The following is a 25,588-nucleotide window of genomic DNA, read 5'->3' as shown; positions in this document are numbered from 1 at the left end:
ATAGTTCATATGTTGATCATCTTAAGTAGTCAAAAATGAAATATTCAAAACTGTAATGTTCCAGCTGTTGTTAGCAGAACATTCAACAAGTTAGAAGATCAAGACAGAGGGTCAACAGAGTAGAAAGTATGAAGTACCTACATGTTGATCTGGTCAAGTGCTTGTCGACCACTTCCATTTTGGTCTGCTCAACACTTGTCTTCAAGTACTGAACGTGAATACCGTGCCATGTGTTATGCATCTTACTCGAGGTTGAGGGGTCTACGCGGTTGTGCGGTTAAAATTTTACATACAAAATTTCAATAAATGCTCTCAGTCTCACTAATGTATAATGAAGTCAGCTGTTGATTTGAATGAAGTTTGGTGAATGGCACTTAAATGGGTAGAGAATTTAATGTTTTTACCAATATCAGCTACGTGCCTAGGTGGTCTAGTACGTCACACGTACACGTAGTCTTTTATTGTACTTGGCATCAACTTTCTTTGTATACATGGTTTAATATTGTGAGGTATATTTCTTATTTGCTTAACAATAAAAATAAGAATGTAGTTATAGGGAAACGTTGTTCAAATGATAACAAACAAAAATGCCTACTAAAATCGAAATGTAACATTTAGCCGGTAAAAAAAAGGATTTTAACTCATTAAATAATCATTCAATCCAATTGGGTCAACATGTTTGACTCGTGCCCTTTTTTGAATTTTTCCATTTGACGAACTATAACTTATGTAACATCCTAAACATGAAGACAATAAAATGGGAAGGCACTTGCAAAGAGGGGCATTTCTTAACTCTTAACAATTTTATGTTATGTAGTTCAGACTAGGAAACTGTGAATCATTTACTTGTGACCAAGCCAATACATATGATAGAAGATGTCGATTGGCAATTCGATATATGAGATTTTTGTTGGGAACAGATGCCGAAGTGACAACATTTGACAAGTACTATTATTTAAGTAAGATCCAAGGGGTTACACTATAAACAACAATTATTAGATTGTTGTTAAACAAGTCTAAAATAAACAAAGATATTCAATATTTGGTACAAACACACTTGAGTCCAAATCAAACCAATTCATCATGTAAAAAGTAAATATAGGTTCAATTGATATGAAATGAATGCCCAAGATGATCATATTACCAGAACTGGGATAACATTGGATGAAAGGAGGCAAGTACTATAATGGGAAAGTTTCTACAATACCATTCTAAACCTAAACTGCAAACACATACAAACCTAAACCAAAATCTTTAAGAAAGTTATGAGTTTTAACTTAAAATTCACTTGATAAAGGTTTTAGTTTACTCGGAAATCATCCATACAACGACGCAAAGTCAATACCCAAACCTATAACCTTCAACGGATGGTGAAAACCGCTTTCTTGTTGACACCATTCGCCAAAGGATTGTTTTAGGTGCGTTCTTGACTTCTTCCATTGGTTACAGATGATAGAGAGTAAACATCGCCCACTTCAATCTATCTCCCTTCATCTCATCCCTTGGATTCACCCTACAAAGCATACAAACTAGAGCAAAGAGTCAGATCAAAAAGATACTCAGCATTGTTATGAACAAGGTGTCATTAAGTAGACAAAGTTGTCGCTAATGCGCATTTACAACTATTATCGGTTGCCAAAGTGTTTGAAGAATGTCTAGTTGCTAAACACGTCGCACTTGGTAAAAAGTTATGCTCGTTTTTAGTTGAAATTGGTAGTTGAAAATAGTGCACGCTATATATAAGTAACTAATCCAGCAATGCTTTTAGACCCTTAACATTCTAAAACAGAATAGTGTCTTACCAAATAAAACAACGATAGTTATGCGTTCTCAGGAGCCACCGAAGCTTTGATCCTTTCAACAGTGCACTTAATAAGACTATTAACCGTCGCAACCGAACCAAGGGATAGTTTGGCTGTAGGAACCGAATCAACGAGAATCTGAAACGCAACAGTCAGTAAAGATCCACCATTTCCAACCTCTAGAATCCTCCCTCCTTGATGTTTTCCTCCCCCATCAGGAAGTATAGCAAAACCAGATGGTAGTAAAGCCACATAATCAGGGTCACCACCACTTAACACCACGTTCATTGCTGCAATATCTACAGGAGCGTAGATAACATACGAACCCGTTGAATCATTTGAACTCTCCTGAAGTATAAGCATGTTTCCCTGGCTAGAATTCGCACTCTGGAATAGAGTATAAATATTAATCAACAGTCTGGTATACGACGCATAATTCAAGAAATATTTTCTTAATGAAGTTAAAAGCTTACATTGACTCGTAGAAGTGACACACAGTTTCCTGGATCCCTACCATTAGCAATATGCGCCATTTCTTGAACCAGACTGCCGTTTGATAGAATGTCCCACTGCGTATGCATGACAAATTATAGTTCATACATAAAGGTCACTAGAAATATGTATGACATTATTAAGTTTGTTGTGACTTATAAGTTAATTACCTCACTCCTTGAGTTTTCGTCACGAAGGAAATCAAACACTTGTTTTGGTGGAACGGGGAGCCAAAACGATGTAGCAGCACTTAGCACGATACCAGGAGGCCTGCCCGGATCATCCACACTCTTTCTAGTCATAACTCGAACATCATCTGCCCCACTACCGGATAAAGTTGTCCATGTATGAGTTGTTGAAGCTCCAACACCGCTACAAAAACTCAAAACTATTCTCTCGGAAAGTTTCAGCATGCTCTTTCGCCCTTCTAGAGTTGTTATAACTGTTCAAATGTTGTTTGTTAAAAAACAAATGTAGTTCAGCATTTTTTTTATTTGAGACATTACAAATGGTTAAAAGTTAAAAGTCTCAAGAAGTTAATAACTAGTGTATAATTAAATATCTTCCGTCATGTTCTATTATTATTGAAATAAATAAAGTTTTTATAAATGTACTTAACATATTAATATTAATAAAACATTAAATTGTGAGTTGTGGCATATTAACAAGTGTTTTACCTCCAACGTCGCCTCCAGGAATATTGCTAGCCATTGCACTTGCAAGGCGTTCGCATTGCCTATCAAGAGTTGCTACCCATCGTTTGGCTCCAAAGGCTAAACCAGAATTCACTAGTGACCGATAGATATCATGAACGGCTCTGTCATCGACTTCAACATGTTCAACCCATGTAACCTGAAAAACAAAATGTTAAACATGAACCGGCCATCCAATTAGTAACATTGGCAATTAAACTTTGTGGCTAATATAGATGCTTACTGTGTTTCTCCCAAATATATATTTAGTAATTACTAGACTACTACTAGTATAAATCAATACAATCCAAAAATTGGACAAAAGAGTTTTACCTTTGAATATCCATTGGGAAGTTCTTGAATCAAACAACCAGATGGCCTTCTTCTTGATCTTGCCATCGCAGAAGGGCGCAGGTTGTCCAAAGATACATCGACCACGGCCCATGTCCCATCAGTATGTTGTTTACAGTACCTAACAAAATAGTATTCTCGGGTTGGAACAAGTGGTGAAGGCACTTGATACTCGGATGTCATCTGCAAAATACATATCTGGTTTATGCTCTTGATACTTGGATGTCATCATGCATGCTAATCCTTACTTTTATAAATAGATTTCGTTTCTACATATGAACTGCTGAAAAATGAATTAAGTAGATGTTCTTACCACTTGTAGAGCTCCATTATAGTTTCCAGCCACTCCAGTTGAAAGCACTTCTACAGTCATTGCTCGTGAAACAATCCCAGAAAACACATTTGACCACTGATTCTGCAAAATCATGATCAGAATAGGGTATATTATCAAACTTTATTCAAAATAATCAAGAATTTAACACAAAGTTTAGTATTATCTTGTACCACATCCATTAGAATTTCAACAAGATTGATATGATTCATGATGACAACTGCCGATTCCCTTGAAGCCTCTGATTTCAATCCCAGTTGTGTCGGTCCAATGCCTCTAGGAAACGTTTGCGAGTAATTATCTTCATTCAAGGTCTCTGATGAGTTATCAGAGTTTGGAATCCACAAAGGCTCACCAGATTGAGCCATCCTCACAAGTTCCTCCATGGCCGCAACGGCTAGTTCGATTATAACTGGTTTGTCTGCCTCACTAGGACCTGAAATGGACCTGAGAAGATTACTGGTTCCAAACATGTCATCTACCATCCCAGGCTGTGGACTAAAACTACCGATCGGTAGGTCAAGAGAGCGTGGCGGTCCATTTTGTGAAAGATTAGGGAAAGTTAGCAATGGTTTGCCAACATATTTTGCAGCAATTCCAGATATCCGATCAATCTGTTGAAAGCGCAAGAAAAAAAGAAGATGATAGTTTGTAACAATCAGTACAAATAACAAACAAATGCCATACTCCTAAAAGAAAAGAAATTACATTCATCTGTGCATGAACATAATAAAGAAGTTCAATGAGGAATATATATCATGTCCTTGTGGTTTGGTGCCACCTCCTGCTGTTTCTGCAGGGAGTGTGTGCTTGTTTCTTGTTGGTTTGAGTTTATAAAAGTTTTCAGTTCAAAAAAATAAAGCAATGAAGAAATATCTTGTGTGCTAAAGTGCAGAGTCTATTCTTAACATTTTATGGGAAATGAAAACACTATTTGAGATCAGAGCATATGTTTCAACAATTCCACACATGTTTGTGTTTATGAATATATATAAACATGTATAGAAATGATATAGATGCTTTATCAAACAACTTATGCTGGAAAAGCACAAATTGCATTTTATATTTCAACAATTTGTTCAAAATAGCTCATTTTTGTGGCCATATTTTAGAAGCATAAAACTAGTGACTCCAAAGATTGATTACTTCTTTCCATAAACAACCAGCTATATATGTACTTATAGGGTTTTGAAAGATTTACTTCTTCGCGTAGGCGAGCATTTTCAATTCTGAGGTGTTGTTCATCGAATGACATCTCCCCAATGGCCGCAGGACCACCACAGTTAGGACAGGTCGCATTGGTGAGGGCTTCTTTGTATCGTATGTTCTCCATTCGTAGCTTTTCGTTCTCGTTTCTAAGCTGTGAGTTCTCATGGCGTTCATGTTGAGCCTAGATTAACAAGATGAAACACAACTTAGTTTAGCAGCAAGGTAGGTTTATATCTTTGAAATAAACAGTATCCCCTAATGATAAAGTAAAACCAAAAAATTTTCAGTTTAATCATAGACTGTGTATATTCTTCGGTGTGTGTAAAATACCTTCATTTGAGTTCTTTTGTTTTGGAACCAAAACTTGACTTGCAAAGGCTCTAAAGTCAGTCTTCTTCCAAGTTCTTTTCTTTGTTTATCATCTGGATGTGGGCATTCTTTGAAAAACCTATATTCAACAAATACTAAATGTGTGTAAAAATTATCTTAAAACCAAAAAAAACCACTATGGGGCAAACAAAGTACGAAAAAGTGATTTGATCTAAAGAACTTACGACTCTAGCTCTTGGATTTGATGTTGAGTGTGACGATGATAGCGTTTCTTCTTGTTGGGACGTTGATTGGGATCTTGGTCATCGCCTGAAGGCACATCCATGATATCAGTGCCGGATTTACTCTCGTAATCTTTGTCTCTAAGCATATCAAGCTCATTTTCTTGATTCTTGTGGCTCATATCAAGAAGATGGTGATGGTGACTATCAAACATGTTGGGTTGAAACATTTTTCTTGAATCCTTCAAACTCCTGATCATAGAGTTTTACATGGTATTAGTTATTCAAAATAAACAAAATAATATGTAAAAAATAAATTAGTAATTGAACTTTGAATTCCAAAAGTAGAATAATGAAGATTGTTAACTACATTCAAGTCATATAAACAATTAATAGAGAAAACGAAACCAATACCAAGTGTGTCTTGTACTGATGATTACATTTGGGCATAGTTATGGCACATTATAATCATATTAAATATATTTATGTTAAGTATATAAAAAATTGTTATTGATAATATTAAAATTAGTGAAAGAAACATAAGAGATGACGTTTGGATTGTCGATATTTGCGTAAATGAAAGACATATGAGAATTTGTTGGAGGTCAACGAAATCTCTCTTTTTCCAAAAAATAAGTCAACTTTTAAAGCATATATATAAAAGTTAAAAAGATTTCTTCTTTTTTATTTTTGCTTCTTTTGTTGCAAAAATTATGGTTAGTGGTTAACAAAGAAAAACACATATTCAAGCTTACATTTTTTGATTTACGGAATTATATTTTACCGGTTGTAAGTTGCCTTCTTTTTCGTTTTAATATATATTGCCATTTCAAAACAAACTTTACCACTGAGAGAATCTTCGTTTTGGTGTTAAATGAAATCTATAAAATGTTGTTTTAAATCTTTAACATAAGAAACATGATCATATGATATATCCAAGAATATATACATGTTCTGCACACAATCAGAAACCTTAGCGCATATGTGTTTCTTTGTAGTTAAGGTTTGTAAATAAAAAAAACAATATAAATTTAAAGAAAAACACATACTTGATCACTGAGAGACTCTTTGTTTTCAAGTTAAATCAAATCTATAAACGTTATTTTTTTTAATGTTTAACATAAGAACATCATATGCATGTTCTTCATACATTCAGAAACCCTAGCATAAAACAAAACTCTCTCTCTCTCTCTAGAAAGATATTTTTTTTGGTATCTATAAAACTTTCTTGAGTTTGCAACAAATGAAGACTTTTTCCATATGTTGAAGAAACCTTGGGAAACAATGAAAAACGTCAAAATCTTATCACTTCGTATCCAAATCCAAACGAAATTGAGAAGGGTGGCATGGTAACTTACTGATATATGTATTGAGTCTTGGTTTTGCTGGATTTTAGACCTTAAGATCAACTGGAAACCACTTTTAAGACAGTAAAAAAGTGGTTTTCAGGCTGGTTTCCATTGAAGCAATCTGTAACTTTCTTGTGAATAGAATTTAAGAAGAATGAAGAGAGAGAGAGAGAGAGAGAGAGAGAGAGAGAGGAACGGTTGGGAGAATTGAAGAGATGAGATGGGGAGATAGAGAAGAGTTAATGCAATTGCATTTATGGAGAGAGAGAGAGAGAGAGAGAGAGAGAGAGAGTTATTGCAAGTTGGTGTTCAAACTTTGCATCTCTCTCACCATGTGTAAATGTATGTATGTGTGTGATAAAAGATCAAAGTAATGGCATTTCTCTCATTTACATGCAATTTTTTCTTTTAGATCATTTAATTGTGATTATAGGGTAGTAAGTTAAATTTTCTGTAACTATTTTCTTTTAGAACAGCTAACCTGGCCATACATTCAAACTTTACTCATAAATCTACACGTCTATCATAAAACCTGAACCCTTAATCTTAAAATAATCAAAGACACATTTTCGTCATATATATACTTTTGTACCACTAGCCTATGAGCCATTTGGGTATCGCTATATATATATATATATAAAGATGATTTCATTTAAGAACCATCATGAGTTTTAAAAATTTAAAGAACCAATTTTTAATTTTGGACCAGATTTAGGGTATGTTTGGCAAAACTGGATGGTAGCTGTAATTATTTAGATATATTTAAATGCTTGACAGAGTAGCTGGATCTTTTAATAAAATGACCAAAATGAGCGTAACTACAAAAAATTAAAAATCATAGTAAATGTATCTATTTTGAAAGGTTATTTAAGTAATTTAAAATACTAAAAGCTTGTAGTCTTTTCTAAACGCTACTAGTAGGAGTTTCAAGCTTTAAGCTTGTAAGGCTAAAAATTTGTGACTTGCGATATCAAATTACGAAACCCATTATATATTTATGGTCAAGTAAATAATTTATGTCGGCGAGAAAACCGGACACGAAACGGGGACTTCGACACGCCCGTTTAGCTTCAATGAGATAAGTCTTCTAGAATGTTAGTTGTTTGGGTATAAATAGAACTTTGTAATTCATTTTAGTGTGTGTTTTCTAGTATGTAAACAACCACCCAAGGGGAGCTCACATTGGGTTGGATCAGTTCTTTTAATATTATGAATTTTTTGTACCGGTTACGAGATTGTTCCTACACTTTATATTATCTTTATATTATGTTCGGTCGTTTGTTTATACCGCACCCGTCTCGAGCACCTATCAAGAACAAAACCGTTCGTTGTCGGATCCGGTTTCGGGACCTACAAAGCTTTTTCTCATGAGTGACGTGAGGTCGAAGACTCACTCAATGATTACAAAGAGAAACACCAAAGGGTTTAGCCACACATGGTTTGGTGAATCATTGTTTCAAATCTCTTGTTTATAGCAATCAAAAACATAATCTAATGATTACAAACCCCAAAATAATGTTTTTGTTCTTCACAAATCGTCTCCAGGTTGTCACAATTGAAAGGTAAGTGAAAAGACACCCAAAAACAGCCTAAAAAGTGACCCAAACTCAGCAGTTACGAGTTGGATCGTGGACCACGGTCCAGTTAGGGTGCCCGGAATGCCACGGTACGGTGCATTCTGTTGGTTTTGGTGCCCGTTTGACTGTGGCCCACGGTCAACACCGTGGACCACGGTGGAGCTCTTCCTCAATTTCTTTTTTCTTCGAATTTTTCTCGTTTCAACTCCGTTTTCTTCGCCGTTTTCGCCCACGTTCTCGTAATTTCATCCTCTACCTCCTCCTACCTGCAAACATATGAGTAACCATAGTCAACTAATTCCATGAAATTAAGTTGGTTTAGCAAATACATTTGTATCTTTTAACTCGCTTAACAGCTTCCCTACGAGTCACTCGTCAATGATCTAAAAGCTTCAAGCTTCTTCAACCAAACAAGACTTTTAATTGAGTATGAGCTTTTTCCTTAAAAAATTGAAGCTAGAAGCTCTTAAAAGCTCTCAACCAAACATACCCTTAATCACACAATACATTCATTAAAATAATAAAGAGATAATAATGTCTTTTACACATCATACTCTCTCTCCTAATTAAGTCGAGCACACTTTTTATCTTTGTTATTACGATTTAACTTACTTATATACTATAAAAAAAGTTCATATATTTTTATCCATTTTTCTATTATCATATTTTTTCATTAATATTTTTTTTATTTAATCATAATCAAATAAGAAAGTTAAGCAGACTCAATATGGTTAAAATTGTCAGTTTCTTCATAATGTTGAGCATGCCCGTGTACTTGCATGGTTAAAAAAAATAGTAAGAGTCAGCAAGTAGAATGTATTTAACATGACAATCACACCTTTTTCATATTTATTTTTGGAATACTAAAAATTCGTATATTTTTAAAATTATGGTTTTTAATTACACATAAATAACATTAAACTTACTCAATCAATGATATTTTATGTAACATGTGTATTTTATATAATATGTGTATTTTGTGTCGCCCCAGACCCTACTTATAGATTTGCTGTCGGTGGGATTTCACTGGGCATGATTGATTGATTGATTGTGTATTTTGTGTCGTGTAATTTATTTACCTTGCGTAGCATATTTAATTGGTAATTTTGGATAATTTGTGTAATTGGTGCGGATGTAATTTCTGTAACTTACGCCATTTTGTGTATTGTGTAGCTTGTATACTTGAGGTAATTTATGTAATTTGTATAATTTTTTAATTTGTGTATTTGGTTAATTTGTGTAGTTTGGGTAATTATGTGTTTGTCTATGTGATTCTCTATTAAAAATAAATTGGTGATTTTATAGATTTGATTAATTTAAATACTGAAAAAGACGGTGGCTTGAGCAAGGTTTTATTACACATAGATACTTGCTGGTTTATATTTAAAATCATTTTTTTTATACTGTGGCGAAGTTATCCGTAACTTCGCCATGAACTCAAGTTCGCCTAAGGCGATGTTGTGATACGGCGAAGTTATCATCAACTTCGCCTATACCATTTTACTTAACAGTTTTTAGACGAAATTACAGTTGAAGCGAAGTTGTTCCTAACTTCGCCTCACCTATAAGTTCGCCTCTACAGGTTTAATCACAACTTCGCACGTGGTACAAAGCGAACTTGTGGGTTGCTTACAAACTGTCTAACTTGTTTTGTTTTGTGCAGATATGGCTGCTGTTGGAGGTGCTGGTGGTGACGACGGTGATGATCAAAGACAATTCTTTCCAGCCCATAACCAGTACATCACTTTAGATCCAGACGCACGAGGCGTAGAAGACTACAGGGAGATTATCACGTTTCTCCTGCGATCAAGAGTCTTTCACGCGCTCACAAATACACTGCCCATTTCTCTGCCTAACATTGAAGACTTTTGGCAGACAGTGTACTATGATTGCAGGCCTGAGCCTCCGGTAATGCGAGCAACCGTAAATGGTCATAACATACAGTTTTCCTCGGAAGACATACGGTTGGCTCTGCAGTTCGGTGAAGAAACAAGAGATGACCCAACGGAGTTCGTAGCTCCTTTCCGGGATGGAGCTTATTTGAGGATGGGTTATTCGGGTCCGCTGGGGGACTCGCAGAGGAGGAAAGGGTTTCTGCTAGATCAGTGGCGCTTCCTGATGCATGTGTTGATTGTATGCATGTCCGGCAGGAAGGCAGGAACAGATGGGATGGGCGCGACGATGCAGTCGGCCATGATAGCGCTGACTTACAACCGCAGATATTCTTTTAGTCAGCTAATATTCTACGAGATCGATCGTCAGAGAAGGGCTGTGGCGCGCGAGCGATTCACTATGTATCCTCGTTTCTTACAAATGATTTTGAATCATGTCGCACCGTCGCTACCGCAGAGACGCCCTATTAGATACGTCGAATGCGTGACGAAACGTATCTTTGCTCAGTGCCGCACTTCGAGCACTCGTAGCAAGCCTGAGCTGCGTCCCAGGCATACTCCATTATTCGGATATCTCATCAATCCGGAGTATGTCCCTGCAGGAGGGGACGAGTTCAGAGACCCGCAACCACATCAGGCGGCAGCACCACATGCTGTATCAGCTACGCCTGCTGTATCTACTGTTGCCTCTGCTGCTGTGCCAGCTGCGGTATCTACTGCTGTGTCTACTGCTGAAGACGTTGATCTTGATGCTGCCTTTGGCGTACACGGTGTGTTTGATATGGATGTCTCGGGTCCTCAGTTTGTGGATGTTACTAGAGCAGTTACTTCGGTAGCTGACTCCGATCTAGACGAAACGTTTGCTGAAGCGAGACGACTTATGGTGTCTCGGGAGAGAACTACGGGAAAGAGGCCGAGAACTGTAGACGAGGATGAGGACGAAATTGATGAAGAGGAGGCAGTGCAGATTGTGCTCAGACGTTCAAGAAGAGAACAGACAGGTATGGGTTCGGGAGCTGGAGAATCTTCGAGGCTGGTACGTTTTGCTCCACCTGCCTTGTCTGGTATGTCTCTTATACCTTCCACAGCACAGGTTACTGCTGTCGCGACGTCGGCCCCAGCAATTGTGTCCCTACCAACCCAACCGCTTAATCCACCGGTGGTAGTTGCACGATTTGTGGAGTCGACCATCACTACTACTGCAGGGTTACCAAGTGTACCACCTGCGGTCACTTCTGCTGCTGATGTCCCGCCAACTTCAATGCCTACTTCAGATTCCTAGAGGATTACATCACTAGAGCGGATTGTTGCTGATCAGACAAAGACCATTCAGAGCCTAGTGGAATCCAATCGACTACAAGCAGCCCTCCTGGTTGAACACGGTAAAGTTATTGATGCCTTCAAGGCATTCTTGGCATCTCAGGGGGAGAAGACTTGTAGGGGAGATGAGTTGAGGACGAAACGGAGAGAAGATCATGACGATGATCCCAATGCACCGGAAGGTGCAGGTGGTGAGCTGCCAAGAACCTCTCAGGCTCTTGGGGCTTCCACAGCTGAGGGGGAGTCTACAAATGCAGCTGGTGACGACGTGGTAGCAGTTGATGATGATGCTGATGTTGAAGATGTTATCGACGCATTGAAAGAGTTGGATGAGGAGGATGATGAGTTTATGATTGAAGATGATGTGCTGCCTGTTGATGAGATCGAGAGGATTGGAGAGCAGATTACGGTTGAAAACGTGTTAGAAGAAGGTGAGATTGTAGATGACTCCGTGGAACACGAGATTCCGGAGGTTGAGAGACCAGAGATGGGTGATGAGAATGTGGAGGAAGATGCTGAGTGGGAGGAACAACCGAAATGGAAGGAGGGTTGTGCCCACTGGTTCGTAAAGACGAAGAAGCCGGCGGTCCCTAAGATGTTCAGAAAAAGTTACAATATTAAGGGATACGCGGAAGCCAAGAAAGGTATTATCTGCTGGTTATACGACGAGCAGCTGCGGCTCTTCGTGATCAAGAGATACGATGGCATTCAGTACTTCCAAAGAAAGTTGAGATCTTTAAACACACTGCCAGAATGTGAAGTAAAAGATTTAGCCAGATTGGGATTGATAAACAGAAATGAAGACAACATGGCTAGAATCATTGCGAAGATCGTGTGGAAAGAGTGCGTTAAAGAGAAAAAGTTTGAGCTACTGAAACCACAAAAGGGGAAACTTGTCGAAGACAAGGATAGAGGTCTGAGAGTTGATGGAAAACCTTGGATGGTCATGAAATACAAACCGATCCGGTGCCTTAAAGAAGTACCGATGAAGTTCATGCCCAAGGACGTGCTCAAAGATCTAAAATGGTGGTACGTGGATTGTGAGACAGCTGAGGCGGTAATGGAAGATGAGGATGAACAAGAAGTACTTCGGGTTTACGACCCGATGCATCTTGTTAATCTATCGAAGGCTGATCTGAAAGTGCTCAATGAGAAGAAGATCTTCTACATTCCTGCTTGGAAGGATCAAGCTAGGAAATATCAACGGGTGGTGTCGGTATGTGTTAGAGAAGGGGCGCACGCGTAGAGATGCAAGATTACAAGACTCAAGATTTGAAGATCAAGATATGAAGCTACTGCCAAGGGGGAGTCTGTTGGTACATGTGTGTCAGTAGTTCATAGTCTAGCATTTGTAATCGAGTCTGTAATGCAATTATGTTTTGATTATGTTTATTTGTGTAATACGCGAAGTTGTCAACAAGTTCGCTATGGCGAACTTGTTGAATCAGCGAAGTTATTGACAACTTCGCCTATGGCGAAGTTGTCGTGTTTATATACTGTTTCAGCGAAACAGTTTGGGTTGGTCGTTTAGGGTTTTTCGTTTCAGTTGTTCAGTGAACGTGTTTGTGTCATTGTCTGTAATAGTGACCTCGGGTCACGTGTTTGTTATCAATATAACGTGGTTGGTTTATTGCTTGTGTGTTCGATCTCTACATACTCTACACTCGTATCTACCTACGCAGGGATTCCGCACCTGCGTTGTTAGCGACATCCCGTGTACGATCCGTCCAGGAACCTACAAATTTGTTTGTTATAGAAAAAACATTAAATTTTGTAGAATTTCAATTTTTAGGTGAACAATTGTCACATGTATAATATAAAGAATCTTATTTAATTTAAACAAATAAGTTTTTTCAAAAAAAATTGATTTGGTTAAAAATAAATATTAAAAACAATAAATGAAAGAGAATATGATTGATGTTTGTTTGCATTTTTAACCATTTAATATTATTATTGTTTCTTTCTCCTTCTTAAAATTTTTTATTGTGCCTTAATTAATAACCACAAATGTTTATACTTACTTAAACATGTGGTCCATATTTGGTTCTTAAAGTTCTTACAACTCAAGAGGTGTCACACCCCAACCTACGGTGGAAATGTCGGGGTGCGAACTGTTGATTCACAACTCACAAGACACTATCATGCGAAATTTATATTACAATATTTAATTTATTTATTTAATTTCAACCAAGTACACAAGTTTCAGTCAATTATAAATATAACCAAAACAAATAATTTGATATCAACTTGACTTTTTATTTATAACCTATAGTCTTTTCTAAATGATCTTCAACCTTATTTCAACCCTAAAGAATAATGTGCAATATGCAAACAAAATAGATATGTTTGTCAACACGAGGTTGAGTAAGTAATCACCAGTTTTGACACTAACTATAATATATAATAATTAAATAATGAGCAAATAATTGATGTCGTTTGGTCATTGCCTTGTGAATTGGACTTTGGCTACTAAGACGAAAGAAATACAAATAATGGTGTTGGTTGACCATTGTCTTGCGAATCGGGCTTTGGATACTAAGACGTTGCCAATGAGTTATGCTAGAATTAATGTGTAAGGCCCCGAACCCGGTAGCCCTACTTTAGCGTCGGATTTACTCATAAACACAGTCCTTCAAATCAGAGTTTATTTAAAACTTTTTGCGGAATATAAAACATCAATCATTTGTTACAAAACATTGAATCTTTTCTTTGATACCAAGACACAAAACTTTATATTTAAAACATCTTTACTTCTTTCTTCAGATGCCAGCCGTTCAATCCATGCCGTGTGTCATCCTCATGCTAACTCTGTAATCAGCTCACCTGCGTGCATACTAAAAGTCAGCTACGCTGAGTGAGTTCTAGTTAATCAAGCAACTCATCATACAACCACTACATACATCATATGCGTATCCGAAGACACGTAGTCCACTATCTGACCCGCTACTGTTTAACCACTTAATTACCCTTACAGCTTAGCCACTTAATTACAAAGGCACGTATAGGCATTCCCTATCACGCACTCACGCTATGCCACTTAATAACGAAAGCACGTATAGGCTTTCCCTATCACGCACTCCCGCTATGCCACTTAATAACGAAGGCACGTATAGGCTTTCCCTATCACGCACTCACGCTATGCCACTTAATAACGAAGGCACGTATAGGCTTTCCCTATCATGCACTCACGCTATGCCACTTAATAACGAAGGCACGTATAGGCTTTCCCTATCACGCACTCACGCTATGCCACTTAATAACGAAGGCAAGTATAGGCTTTCCCTATCACGCACTCACGCTATGCCACTTAATAACGAAGGCACGTATAGGCTTTCCCTATCACGCACTCACGCTATGCCACTAACGCTCTTACTAGACTCTTGCCACTTCTAACACGCTCTACCTCTACTTGTCTACAACACGCTTCATATCATTTACATAATAAGCAAGTCACATCAACAATCATACACACATAATAACGATGGCACGTACAGGCTTTCCCTATCACGCGCTCACGTTATGCCACTAACACCCTTACTAGACTCTTGCCACTTCTAACACACTCTACCTCTACCTGCCTATATCACACTTCATATCAGTTCGGTATTTACGTAATAAACATGTTACATCATAACATTCATACACACTATCAACCACTTGGAATTTACTATCCTTGGTGATACGTGCAATATCCGAAGATCGTTCACGTACCGACAAGCATTACAAATATATACCTCGTATAACATCTATAGCATACACTTACCACTTAAGGTAAGTGTATTCACACTTCACATCGAGTATGCACACAGCCCCGAAAACATAACAAGGAAATGGGGCTAGAAACTCACCTGAACACGGTTACGTTCTCCGTTGATCGTAATCCCTTTCTTCAGTTGTGCACGGCTGACTGTATAACAAGTATACATATCAATTTAACTATCACTACTTATAACAACTTTCTAGTCTTAATTACTACCCACAACGAACGGGGGTCCGGGGGCAGCGCCCCTGGCAGCGGGGTTCTAGGGGCGGCAGCCCCTAGCGGGGTCCAAGGGGCAGAGCCCCTGGCTGGGGTTAAGCTGCCAGGTCAGCTTGGAAAAATTTTATTTTCGATAACTGCCTTATCACATTTTCCATTAGGTTTTTAATTTATTTTCTAAACGAACTTCACTTCAGGCGAAGTTAAACCTTAGGCGAACTTGGCTTCAGGCGAAGTTATCCTTAGGCGAACTTGGCTTCAGGCGAAGTTAAACCTTAGGCGAACTTGGCTTCAGGCGAAGTTAAACCTTAGGCGAACTTGGCTTCAGGCGAAGTTATCCTTAGGCGAACTTGGCTTCAGGCGAAGTTAAACCTTAGGCGAACTTGGCTTCAGGCGAAGTTAAACCTTAGGCGAACTTGGCTTCAGGCGAAGTTATCCTTAGGCGAACTTGGCTTCAGGCGAAGTTAAACCTTAGGCGAACTTGGCTTCAGGCGAAGTTAAACCTTAGGCGAAGTTACGCTTGAAGGCGAAGTTACGCTTGAAGGCGAAGTTCATCAGGCGAACTTAATCTTGCAGGCGAAGTTATCGCGCTGCAGATCTGTTTGCCCATAAATCCTTCGTTTCTTAGCCAAATAACTCGATTTTGGTACCCACGGAATCGTATGATCGGCGCCTACAAATCCCAACCATCAAATCGGCCTAAAAACGACGTTTTAGGGGTCCGATTTGGGCAGTTTGGGTTTCGGGTCCGGTTAACCCATCCAATCCTAACCATTTTCAGTAATATTAGCTTTGTTGGATTTGTTCTTACCTTACCAACTCAGATCTATCAACAAAATCTCGGGTCTCGGCTTCGAATCTTGATCGGTTAGAATGTGTGTGTATGTGTGTGTTAGGAGTTTTAGGGTGTAGGGTGAGAATGAAGATATTTTGGGTTTAGGGGATATTTATATCCCTTAAATCCCATTCTCATTTAACCCATCTCAAATAATCCAAGACCACAACCCGCATCCATTACCCAACACTAGCCCGATTCATACCAACTCCTATTCTGTTATTTATTTCCTGATAACCCGAGTAAACTTTCTCTCTAATATTAAGTAATATAATTAATATTATCTTGAAATTTCGGGATGTTACATAATGATGGACCTCTCTGAATGCTAGAATTAAATACATAAGCAAGTAAGCAAATAACAAATAAGCATTTAATTGATCAACAACACAATAATCATGATTTGCTGGTATGGATAATATGTAGTATGAAAATATAAATAAGTACGTATAAAGTCCCCAAAAAGGTTTTAAAAGTAGTAAAACAGGGGAGTGATTACTCACCTTACTGATTGGTGAGCTAAACAATACAATAAGAATAATAAACGAATCCCGAGCCTTTAACGCACTGACTAATCTGACACGAACTGAACTAGAACTATGAGACATTAAACTAGAATTGAAACGAGAACATAGCTGCTGAAATCAGGTTAATTGGATATGTAAAACTCAAGTTGTGAGATTTTAATATTTAAGCGAGCTGGTACCAACCAAAATCCGAACTTCGAGTCAGGAGTTGGGTTTTTGTCAGTTGCCTTAAAATCTCGAGACAATAATAAAAGTCTTCTGGACCGAAAGTCAGTTCCTACTAGAAGTGATAGAAAACTATTGGTCAATGTTGTTGACCAATTTGCCCTTAAACGGGTCAGAGTCCAATAGACCCATCAATTCCCCTCAATCTCTGAAATTGATTGAGGGTTATTTACTATTGAGTGATGAGAAATAACTTTACAGATGACAACTTACCCTGATAATGCTTAGATTGATGAAGAAACGAAGTCAAACACCAATAAAGTAGCAAAGTCAACACGAACACTAACAACCTTGAATATAGCACAAACGAAGGAGAATTCGTGTGATTCTTGAGGGTGACGGCTGCTACAGATGTTATTAGGGTTTACGAAAGAAAGTTGTAGATGAGAAGGGTCTTGTTTATATAGGATTAGTGACACAAGTTAATTTTAATCAAAAAGTTCGTTTAAACAACCAAATCTCATTTAATGACTCAATCAACTGAAAAAAAAATCAAAACTCATTTGAGGAAGGGCTAATGAATATGGACATGTACCAAGTCTAGGTGGGTTTTCTTGGAGCTTAAAACACGCGATTTGGTCAAAAAAAAATAAGTAATTTTGCATTAAAACACGAACTAGGACTTAAACTAACAAAATTTGCTAATACAGGTGTCTGGCCGCGCCCCATGACCAGGTATGGTATTCCTGGTCGCTCTACGCGGTGTGGAATATTTCCTGACCACTTTGGTTTTGTCAATTTTGGTCCCTTAAGTTCCGAAAATGAATTTTTAGCCATTTTAAGCAATTTTGAGAGTTTTAAGGGCTATTTGGCATGATTGAAAGTTATGAAATTAGAAAATAAGTAAAACCAAGTTAAATATCAATAAATGCAAGTTTTAAATAGTTTGAAATATCTGAATTACATTCCCGAATCTGTTTAAACATAAACAAATACAAATACGAAAAATCTGTGATGTTGCATGTCACGTGGACTACATGGGGCTCTCTCCATGCGTGATGCGGCATGGTGAGGGGGTTTCCCAACTTTGATTTTTGGCAAAATAAGTTCATGTACTTTTATAAATGCAATTTTTAGCCGTTTTAAGTGATTGTAAAGGTTTTTTAGAGTTGTTTGACGAGTTTGAAAGTTAAAGAGAATATAAATTAAGTTTAACCAAACTAAATGCTTATAAATTTAAGTTTTTATATATACGAAAGATTCAAATTACATTCCGGAGTTAAGTAAACGAATACGAATTCAAATACGAAAAATCCGAGATGTTACAGTATCCACTACTTTTAGGAATTTGTTTTGTAATTAAGGAAAACTACAACATAATCGTGTTATAAATATTTAAACTTTAAGGAAATACTTTTTAAATAAAATTTAAAATTTTACCATAACATGAAACTTCTAATAGTCGAAGCAACGCGCCAAATGAAAATCCGATAAGGGCACTTATATACAGGATGTACCAGTAGCGTATCCACCATCTCCTTATCATCTTAACTAGGGGTGAGCAAGATAAGGGTCGGACCCTGTAACATCCCGAAATTTCCAAAATGATATTAATTATATTACTTAATAATAGAGGGAAAGTTTACTCGGGTTATCGGGAAATAAATAAATAGAGTAGGAGTTGGTATGGGTCGGGCTAGTGTTGGGTAATGGATATGGGTTATGGACTTGGGTTATGAAAGAAGGAAGGAGAGTCCATGGGCTTAAGCCCATGATCCCTAAATATAAGTACCATTAACCACCATTTAATCCTCATTCACACATATTCCATACACACACGACCCGAACCAAGATCCGAAGGCGAAAACCCGAGCTTGTTGGTGCTGGAACGTTGTGACGGACCAAAACAACATCAAGGCTTAACCGTGTTCGTAGTTCGACTCATTCAAGGTACGTTTATAGTTAGAAATTGTCCGTGTAGGTTCGGGTTGATTTGAGAAATGATAGATCTGAGTTTGTATGGTAAAAACGAATCCAACAAAGCTAATCTTACTGAAAATGGTTAAGATTTGATGGGTTAATCGATTGATAAAAGAACCCGTAACCTAGATGCCTAAATCGCACCCCTTAAACATCGATGTTAGGTCGATTTGATGGTTGGGGTTTGTAGGCGCTGGTCAGACGATCCCGTGGGTACCTAAATCGAGTTATTTGGTTAAGAAACGAAGGTGATTAAGGGATTTAAGAACGAACAGTAGCTGCAGACGACAACTTCGCCTGCAAGCTAAGTTCGCCTGATGAACTTCGCCTGCAAGCCATGTTCGCCTGATGACAACTTCGCCTAAAGCCAAGTTCGCCTGATGACAACTTCGCCTAAAGCCAAGTTCGCCTGATGACAACTTCGCCTAAAGCCAAGTTCGCCTGATGACAACTTCGCCTAAAGCTAAGTTCGCCTAAGGTTTAACTTCGCCTAAAGTCAAGTTCGATTAGAGAATAGATTAAAACGATAAGTAAAAGTAAGCTAATACTAGGCCACCAGATTAGATCAGGCGAGTATTGATACATGTAACTTATACAGTCAGCCGAGCTCAGTTAAAGAAAGGATTTACAACTATCAAAGGAAGAAGCAGAGTTCAGGTGAGTTTCTAGCCCCATTCCTTGTTATGTTTTCGGGGCTGTGTGCATACTCGATGTGTTGTTAATACATTTATCCTAAGTGATAAGTGTATGCCATATGTGATATATGTGATGGATATGAATGATTGCTTGTCGGTACGCGAACGATCTTCGGATATTGCGCGTACCGTCAGGTTAAAAATAAAGGTACGAATATTATATATCGAAGATGTATGAATATTACAAATGAATACTTGTCGGGGCGTGAACGATCTTCGGATATTGCACGTTACGACAAGGGGTATGGTTGTTAAATGAAGGATGTAAAGAACGCCTAGAATGTTTTTATTCTATGATGTAATTATTTTATATGTGAAGTATGTGTATACAGGTACACGAATGGTATGTGAGTTCTACGTTCGACATAGTAAGTTAGGATGGCAAATCCCTCTAACTTATGTTGGACATAGACTTGGCAGGTGATGGCGTAGTTAAGGACTGCGTGCCTTATACGTGATGTAGATGATAGATGTAAACGTAAATAGAGACGGTAGGCCTTATACGTGTTATAGGAGATAGACGCCAACGTAGATAAGGACGGAGGACCTTATACGTAACGTAGATAAGGACTGCGGACCTTATACGTAATGTAGATAGGCGTCAGCACAGGAAAGGACTGTGGACCTTATGCGTGCTTTAGCATGGGGGAGGACTGCGGACCTCGTACGTGCTATGAATTAGGTTGCAACATAGGGAAGGATCGTGGACCTTGTACGTGTTGTGGATGTATGATGGTATAGGGAAGGATCGCGGACCTTGTACGTACCATGAATGGTGAACATAGGTAAGGACTGTGGACCTTTTACGTGTTCACGATCGTGAGTACAGGTATAGACGGCGGACTATGAACGTACTCTCGGTAGACTGAGGTTAGTGATTGTAGATATGTATGTATGTATGGTAGCAAGTATGTATGTAGAACAGAAGGGTAACTAGTGAAGTATGGATATGTATCTTCGGATATGTATGTATGTGTTGTATTGTATGGCGTACGATTAACTAGAACTCACTCAGCGTAGCTGACTTTTAGTATGCACGCAGGTGAGTAGGATGAGGCAGCTCGCTTGAGGAGACACGTGGCACTGAATAAGAGGCTGGCATCGGAAGACTCAAGACGTTTAAGTTAAATGTTCGTTAATTTTGAAAGACAAAATGATGTTTTAAGACAAGACGTGTTTTGTTATGAAATGTTTAATGAAAGTTTTTATATTCTGCGAAAGTTTTAATGAACTCTGATTTGTAAGAACTGTGTTTATGAGTAAATCCGACGCTAAAGTAGGGCTACAGGGTTCGGGGCCTTACAGACCCTTGAAACCCGGTTACCTGACTTGCAAAACCCTTAATTAGACCTGGATATATAATATGGGTCGGGTTAAGGGTATTTAAATTTTACCTTAAAAGGGTAAAAGCGTTTCAAGGTTCCGACCCTTTTTCAAACCTTTTGAACCTTCTACTAGTTTCTAGAAAGATATATATTAGATTCGCGATTAATCTGAAATTTAAGAGAGATTTATTATTGTCACACCTCGGCTTAGGGCCTAGGCGTATGACCAATAGTTGGTACCTGTTTTGTAAAAATATCAGAGTTACGTTCTTTTAGCGGAAGTCTTTTGAATAAAATATCATTATAATAAAAACTCGGAAACTCGGGATCCAATACCCGTTAAATATTTCAAATACCTGTGATTTGAAAATATCCTTCTTTATAACATTTTATATAAAATATCTTAGCCATCAGATAACGTCTAATGACTATATCACCAATCTTCTAATCTGTCTTGCTTGTCTGTTCTAACCTTTACCGCATCCCTGAAATGTAGGGAAAAATATGTCAGCTATATGCTAGTGAATAACGCTGACTCAATAAAAGGTTTCATAATTCATTATAACATAATCATAATCATTAATATCAACTCACTTTCGTTATGACACAACACCAATAGTATTCAACGACTCAGTGGGCCTCATGCCATCTCATCGGAACTAAAAATACCAATAGACCACATAATCGGACTTCACTCGCCCTAGAGACAGTCACTTGCCTCATGGTCAGTATGTTTGTAGTAGGGATGAGCGTTTTCGGTACAGGTATCGATTGGTACCGGTACTGAATTCGGTACCGATTTGGTACCGTTGGTACCGAATCGGTACCAAGTTTTGAGTTTTTGGTATCGATACGGTACCGGTACGGTTCGGTACGGTACCGGTATTTTCCGAATTTTTCACGAAATACCGGTACCGTACCGGTACGGTCACAATTTCTGAATTTCGGGATCGGGATTTTCGGGGTCGGTACCGGTACCATCCCAATCTCATCCCTAGTTTGTAGTGTGCCCACTACAAATCATGTATGTATGGATCCAGATACTTGTGTATTTTAGTCTGAGTGTTTAGTACTACATTGTATCAAAACGCTTTTAGAGGATTCAACCCAACCCTCATGTAAATATTTTCATAACTCTTTACATATGGATAACCGTCCATAATCTAAAAGAGTAAACATTTCATAAACAAAGAGGATTTGCAGTAACCCTCATATAAATACTTTTCTGACTCTTTACATATGGATAACCCTCCATATTTTTAAAAGAGTAAATATTTTTAAAACAGTACATAGACGTATTCATGTCATAAAGAAACTTTAAACATATTAAGCGTATTCACGCTATAGTAATTTTAGACGTATTCACGTCGGAGAACATATTCATGCTATATAAAGATTGGCGTATTCACGCCTATAAAACATACTCACACAATAAAAATGTTGTGCGTATTCACCTTTTGTTCTTGATCAGTATATCTTACTGATTTATGCATTCTTGCTATTTCGAACCTATAGTACGAGAATAACCTTTGTATAATCTAGATCAACGATCTAGCTTTAGACATATAGTCTGTTTCGTATAGCTTTAACCTTGATAATTCATTAGTTTCCATAAAACATTTGGACCTTAAGTCCTCTTTAATAATTCAGTAATCATATACTATGTTTCTTCCTGTTTCTTCTTCAGGAAGAAACATCTACACTGATTTCTTCTTCAAGAAGAAACATTAATTTAACTATAACTTTTGCATACATTTCTTAATCATAAAGAAATATTATTTTATTCCTTACGTTTCTTAATCATAAAGAAACAATATTTTGCCTATAACATTTACTTATGAAAATCATATTGTACTTAACAATAGTGATCAAGGTTCGGGCTGTAACTATGGTTGTAATATAAGAAATTTCGAAAACCCTAAAATAATAAATGCCACGCTATTATGTCGATGTTGGACGAATTAATATGTCATAAAACTGATTAAACGCTATCGACAAATTACTGAACGCTCTATTGAGTTGATATTGTTTAATAAAGGTATCATATATAACAATAAATAAATAACCTAAACGTTACAGATCACAACAAATGAATAAAATCATCATCAAAATACATGATATCTTACCTTCTAAATGAAAGTCAAGTCATTAAAGTAATGGATTAAAAAAGTAAAGAGATCACCTTCACAATTATGTCTGCACAGCCAACCAGAAAATGAAACAAGTAAATGGAATGAATCAAAAGGAAATTATTTTCTACAACTATAATCCTTACCATTGTCACCAAAATTTGCGTGATCTTTATTTTCTTAAACTTGGAAGACATAAGTTTTGGGATTTAATTCCCTCTTTTAAGGAGTCAATTAATTATATTAATCACCATCCTAACCGACTCACTACCCATAAAAACCCTTCCAAAGGTTTGTTTATTCTCTCTTGCTCAAACCCTTTGCTCATCTTCAAGACAACTGGAGGAAACGTCGCTGACAATCGTCAAACTGCTGCTACTCGTTTCTGCACAGCCCAGCCCCCTTGTTTCCGTTGACTATCCACAGACCATCGACTCACCGCCACCGACGTTTCTGTGATTGCCGGAAACAACCGACACCGATACTCGTAAGATCGTTGTCAAGCTACTGCTGCCCTTTTTCCGGCCAATCATTGTGTCATCGCCGCATCAGTAACCACCGTGGCTAGCGGTTACGACATGGGTATCATCGCCGCTGCTACTCGAGTGCTCGCTAGTGACCTCTCAAATTGTTGTTTCAAGGTAAGAAGTCCACGTGTTAGTTAATTCATGAATGAATTTAAGGTTTGACTAATTCATGGGTTTAGGTTAAGTCCATGAAGCTGCTTCATTGGATTAATATCAACTATGTTTTCTTTATGGTTAATGGGATGAATGATGAAGAAGGCATCTAAGAAACTTTGAAAACAAAATTTGACGATAACGGTTTGGTGAACTTAATTGTAACACCGTGAAAATACCCATCTAGTTTTGGGCCAAAATGTCAAGATTAGAAGTTAAGGGGCTAAAAATGCCAATTTTGAAAGTTTAAGGACTTAAAACGAAAAATTGGGTTTTTAGACCCATCGCGCTAGATGGTTTCCTGACTAACTCCGTCGCGCTACGCGACAGAGTATCACACATTTCAAGAAAAAGGTAGGCGTCGCGCTACGCGACGAAGAAACTCACTGGTCTCATCGCGCTACGCGATGACCAGGTTAAGTAACCCGGGACACGTGGCCAACCACGTGTCAACACGTGGCAGCTTCTGATTAATTGCGGCGTCGCGCTACGCGGCGGCCTTGGGGAAAAGGCCATCGAGCTACGCGATGGTCTGCAAAACTCGCTTATAAAAGGGCAGCTACGGGTTCAAGCCATTTCATCCCATTTTCACCTTGGTTTTCACATAGTTAACCTTGGTAAGCGTTCAAGAGAGTTCCGAGGTGCCGTGGGCTGTTTTTGCGAAGAGACGAGGTGTCGTTACGCTGTTTAACGAGCTGTCGATCATATAAACGAAGTACAAGCCGAACCACTGCTGATTTCTTAGCTCTTAAGTCTCGTCGAGCCGATTAAGGTAGGATTAAGGTTAAGTTACTTTATTAGTTACTTTAAATATCTAGTTATAACTTAGTTAAGAGTATAGTCGTTAAACTGTTAATATTTTTCAAGTAATGTTTTATAAAAGTAAAGACGTTGCTTCCTTGTGAAGTAATGTTATCAAAACTATTATTTTGACGGGCATGTAGTAACTGGAAGGGGGGTATCATTAGTAGACTCTTCTTGTCTAAGGAAAGCAATTCGTACAAATCCCAATCAACCGCGGGACCCGTTTGCTTACCTGGAGAAGTTTGCCAACGTGATATCCTTTATTAGGCCAAAGCGTGTTATTCCAAACGTCATATGTATATTCAAAGTATTTTCATAAAACGACTATAACTATACTAAGGTTAGGTCAGACTTAAGAGTCTGCTGAACTGAATCAGACTTCAAGTCTGCTTATCAAACCTTGAGTCTACTGAACTGAAACAGACTTAAAGTCTGCTGAATAGTATCAACTAGATACTTATGCATGCCTATTATGAATTACGTTGTTAAGCATACCGAGAAGAGGAGTTTGATATTATCCACTGATATACGAGGTGAACACGTTAACCTTTTACTGTCTGAACTGATTTTACTCTTGTAATAGACAGGTTGTTTATTACAAAGAGTCTGATAAATGTTTGCATGAGATATAATCTCAAAAATCGTTATAATACAAAATAGATAATAAAAAGCAACTCAGACCGAATACGCATGTGTCTGGATCCAAACATAACTGATAATTGGCATACAAAACCAAGTCAGTCATAACCGGTTCTCCAACAGGGTTATATAGCCTAGGGGTAGGTTGTCTCCGAACATGGGCTATATACTCGGGGAACCTTTGAAATTGTGTGTGTAGGGCAGTGGTACAAATCCCGGGAATGGACAGGCATTCCTGCTGAGTTTGTGAAACAGAAAACTATG

The 25,588-nt window shown here is 37.9% G+C and overlaps 1 protein-coding gene across 2 annotated transcripts; it reads right to left on the bottom strand.

The window, feature by feature from the left end:
• Nucleotides 1-1,248: 1,248 nt before the first annotated feature.
• LOC143584464 (homeobox-leucine zipper protein MERISTEM L1-like) lies at nt 1,249-7,041 on the bottom strand. 2 transcript variants are annotated; one of them, XM_077066513.1, is made up of 12 exons: nt 6,787-7,041; nt 5,432-5,680; nt 5,208-5,325; nt 4,870-5,058; nt 3,842-4,282; nt 3,651-3,752; nt 3,320-3,520; nt 2,972-3,146; nt 2,465-2,736; nt 2,276-2,371; nt 1,803-2,189; nt 1,249-1,529 (listed from the first exon to the last, which is right to left on the bottom strand). In XM_077066513.1, the coding sequence occupies exons 2-11, from the start codon at nt 5,656-5,658 to the stop codon at nt 1,821-1,823; spliced, it is 2,190 nt and encodes a 729-aa protein (XP_076922628.1). In that variant the 5' UTR covers nt 5,659-5,680; nt 6,787-7,041; the 3' UTR covers nt 1,249-1,529; nt 1,803-1,820. The 2 variants fall into 2 exon arrangements, with proteins under 2 accessions (XP_076922628.1, XP_076922629.1); XM_077066514.1 differs by having other exon boundaries at nt 1,249-1,513.
• Nucleotides 7,042-25,588: the final 18,547 nt, after the last annotated feature.

The sequence above is a fragment of the Bidens hawaiensis genome, unplaced genomic scaffold, assembly GCF_021521415.1.
Source record: "Bidens hawaiensis isolate Kalapana, Puna unplaced genomic scaffold, B.hawaiensis_p1.1 tig00033132_1, whole genome shotgun sequence".
In the NCBI taxonomy this organism is placed as follows: Eukaryota; Viridiplantae; Streptophyta; class Magnoliopsida; order Asterales; family Asteraceae; genus Bidens; species Bidens hawaiensis.
This window is presented reverse-complemented; position numbering and strand designations above follow the sequence as displayed.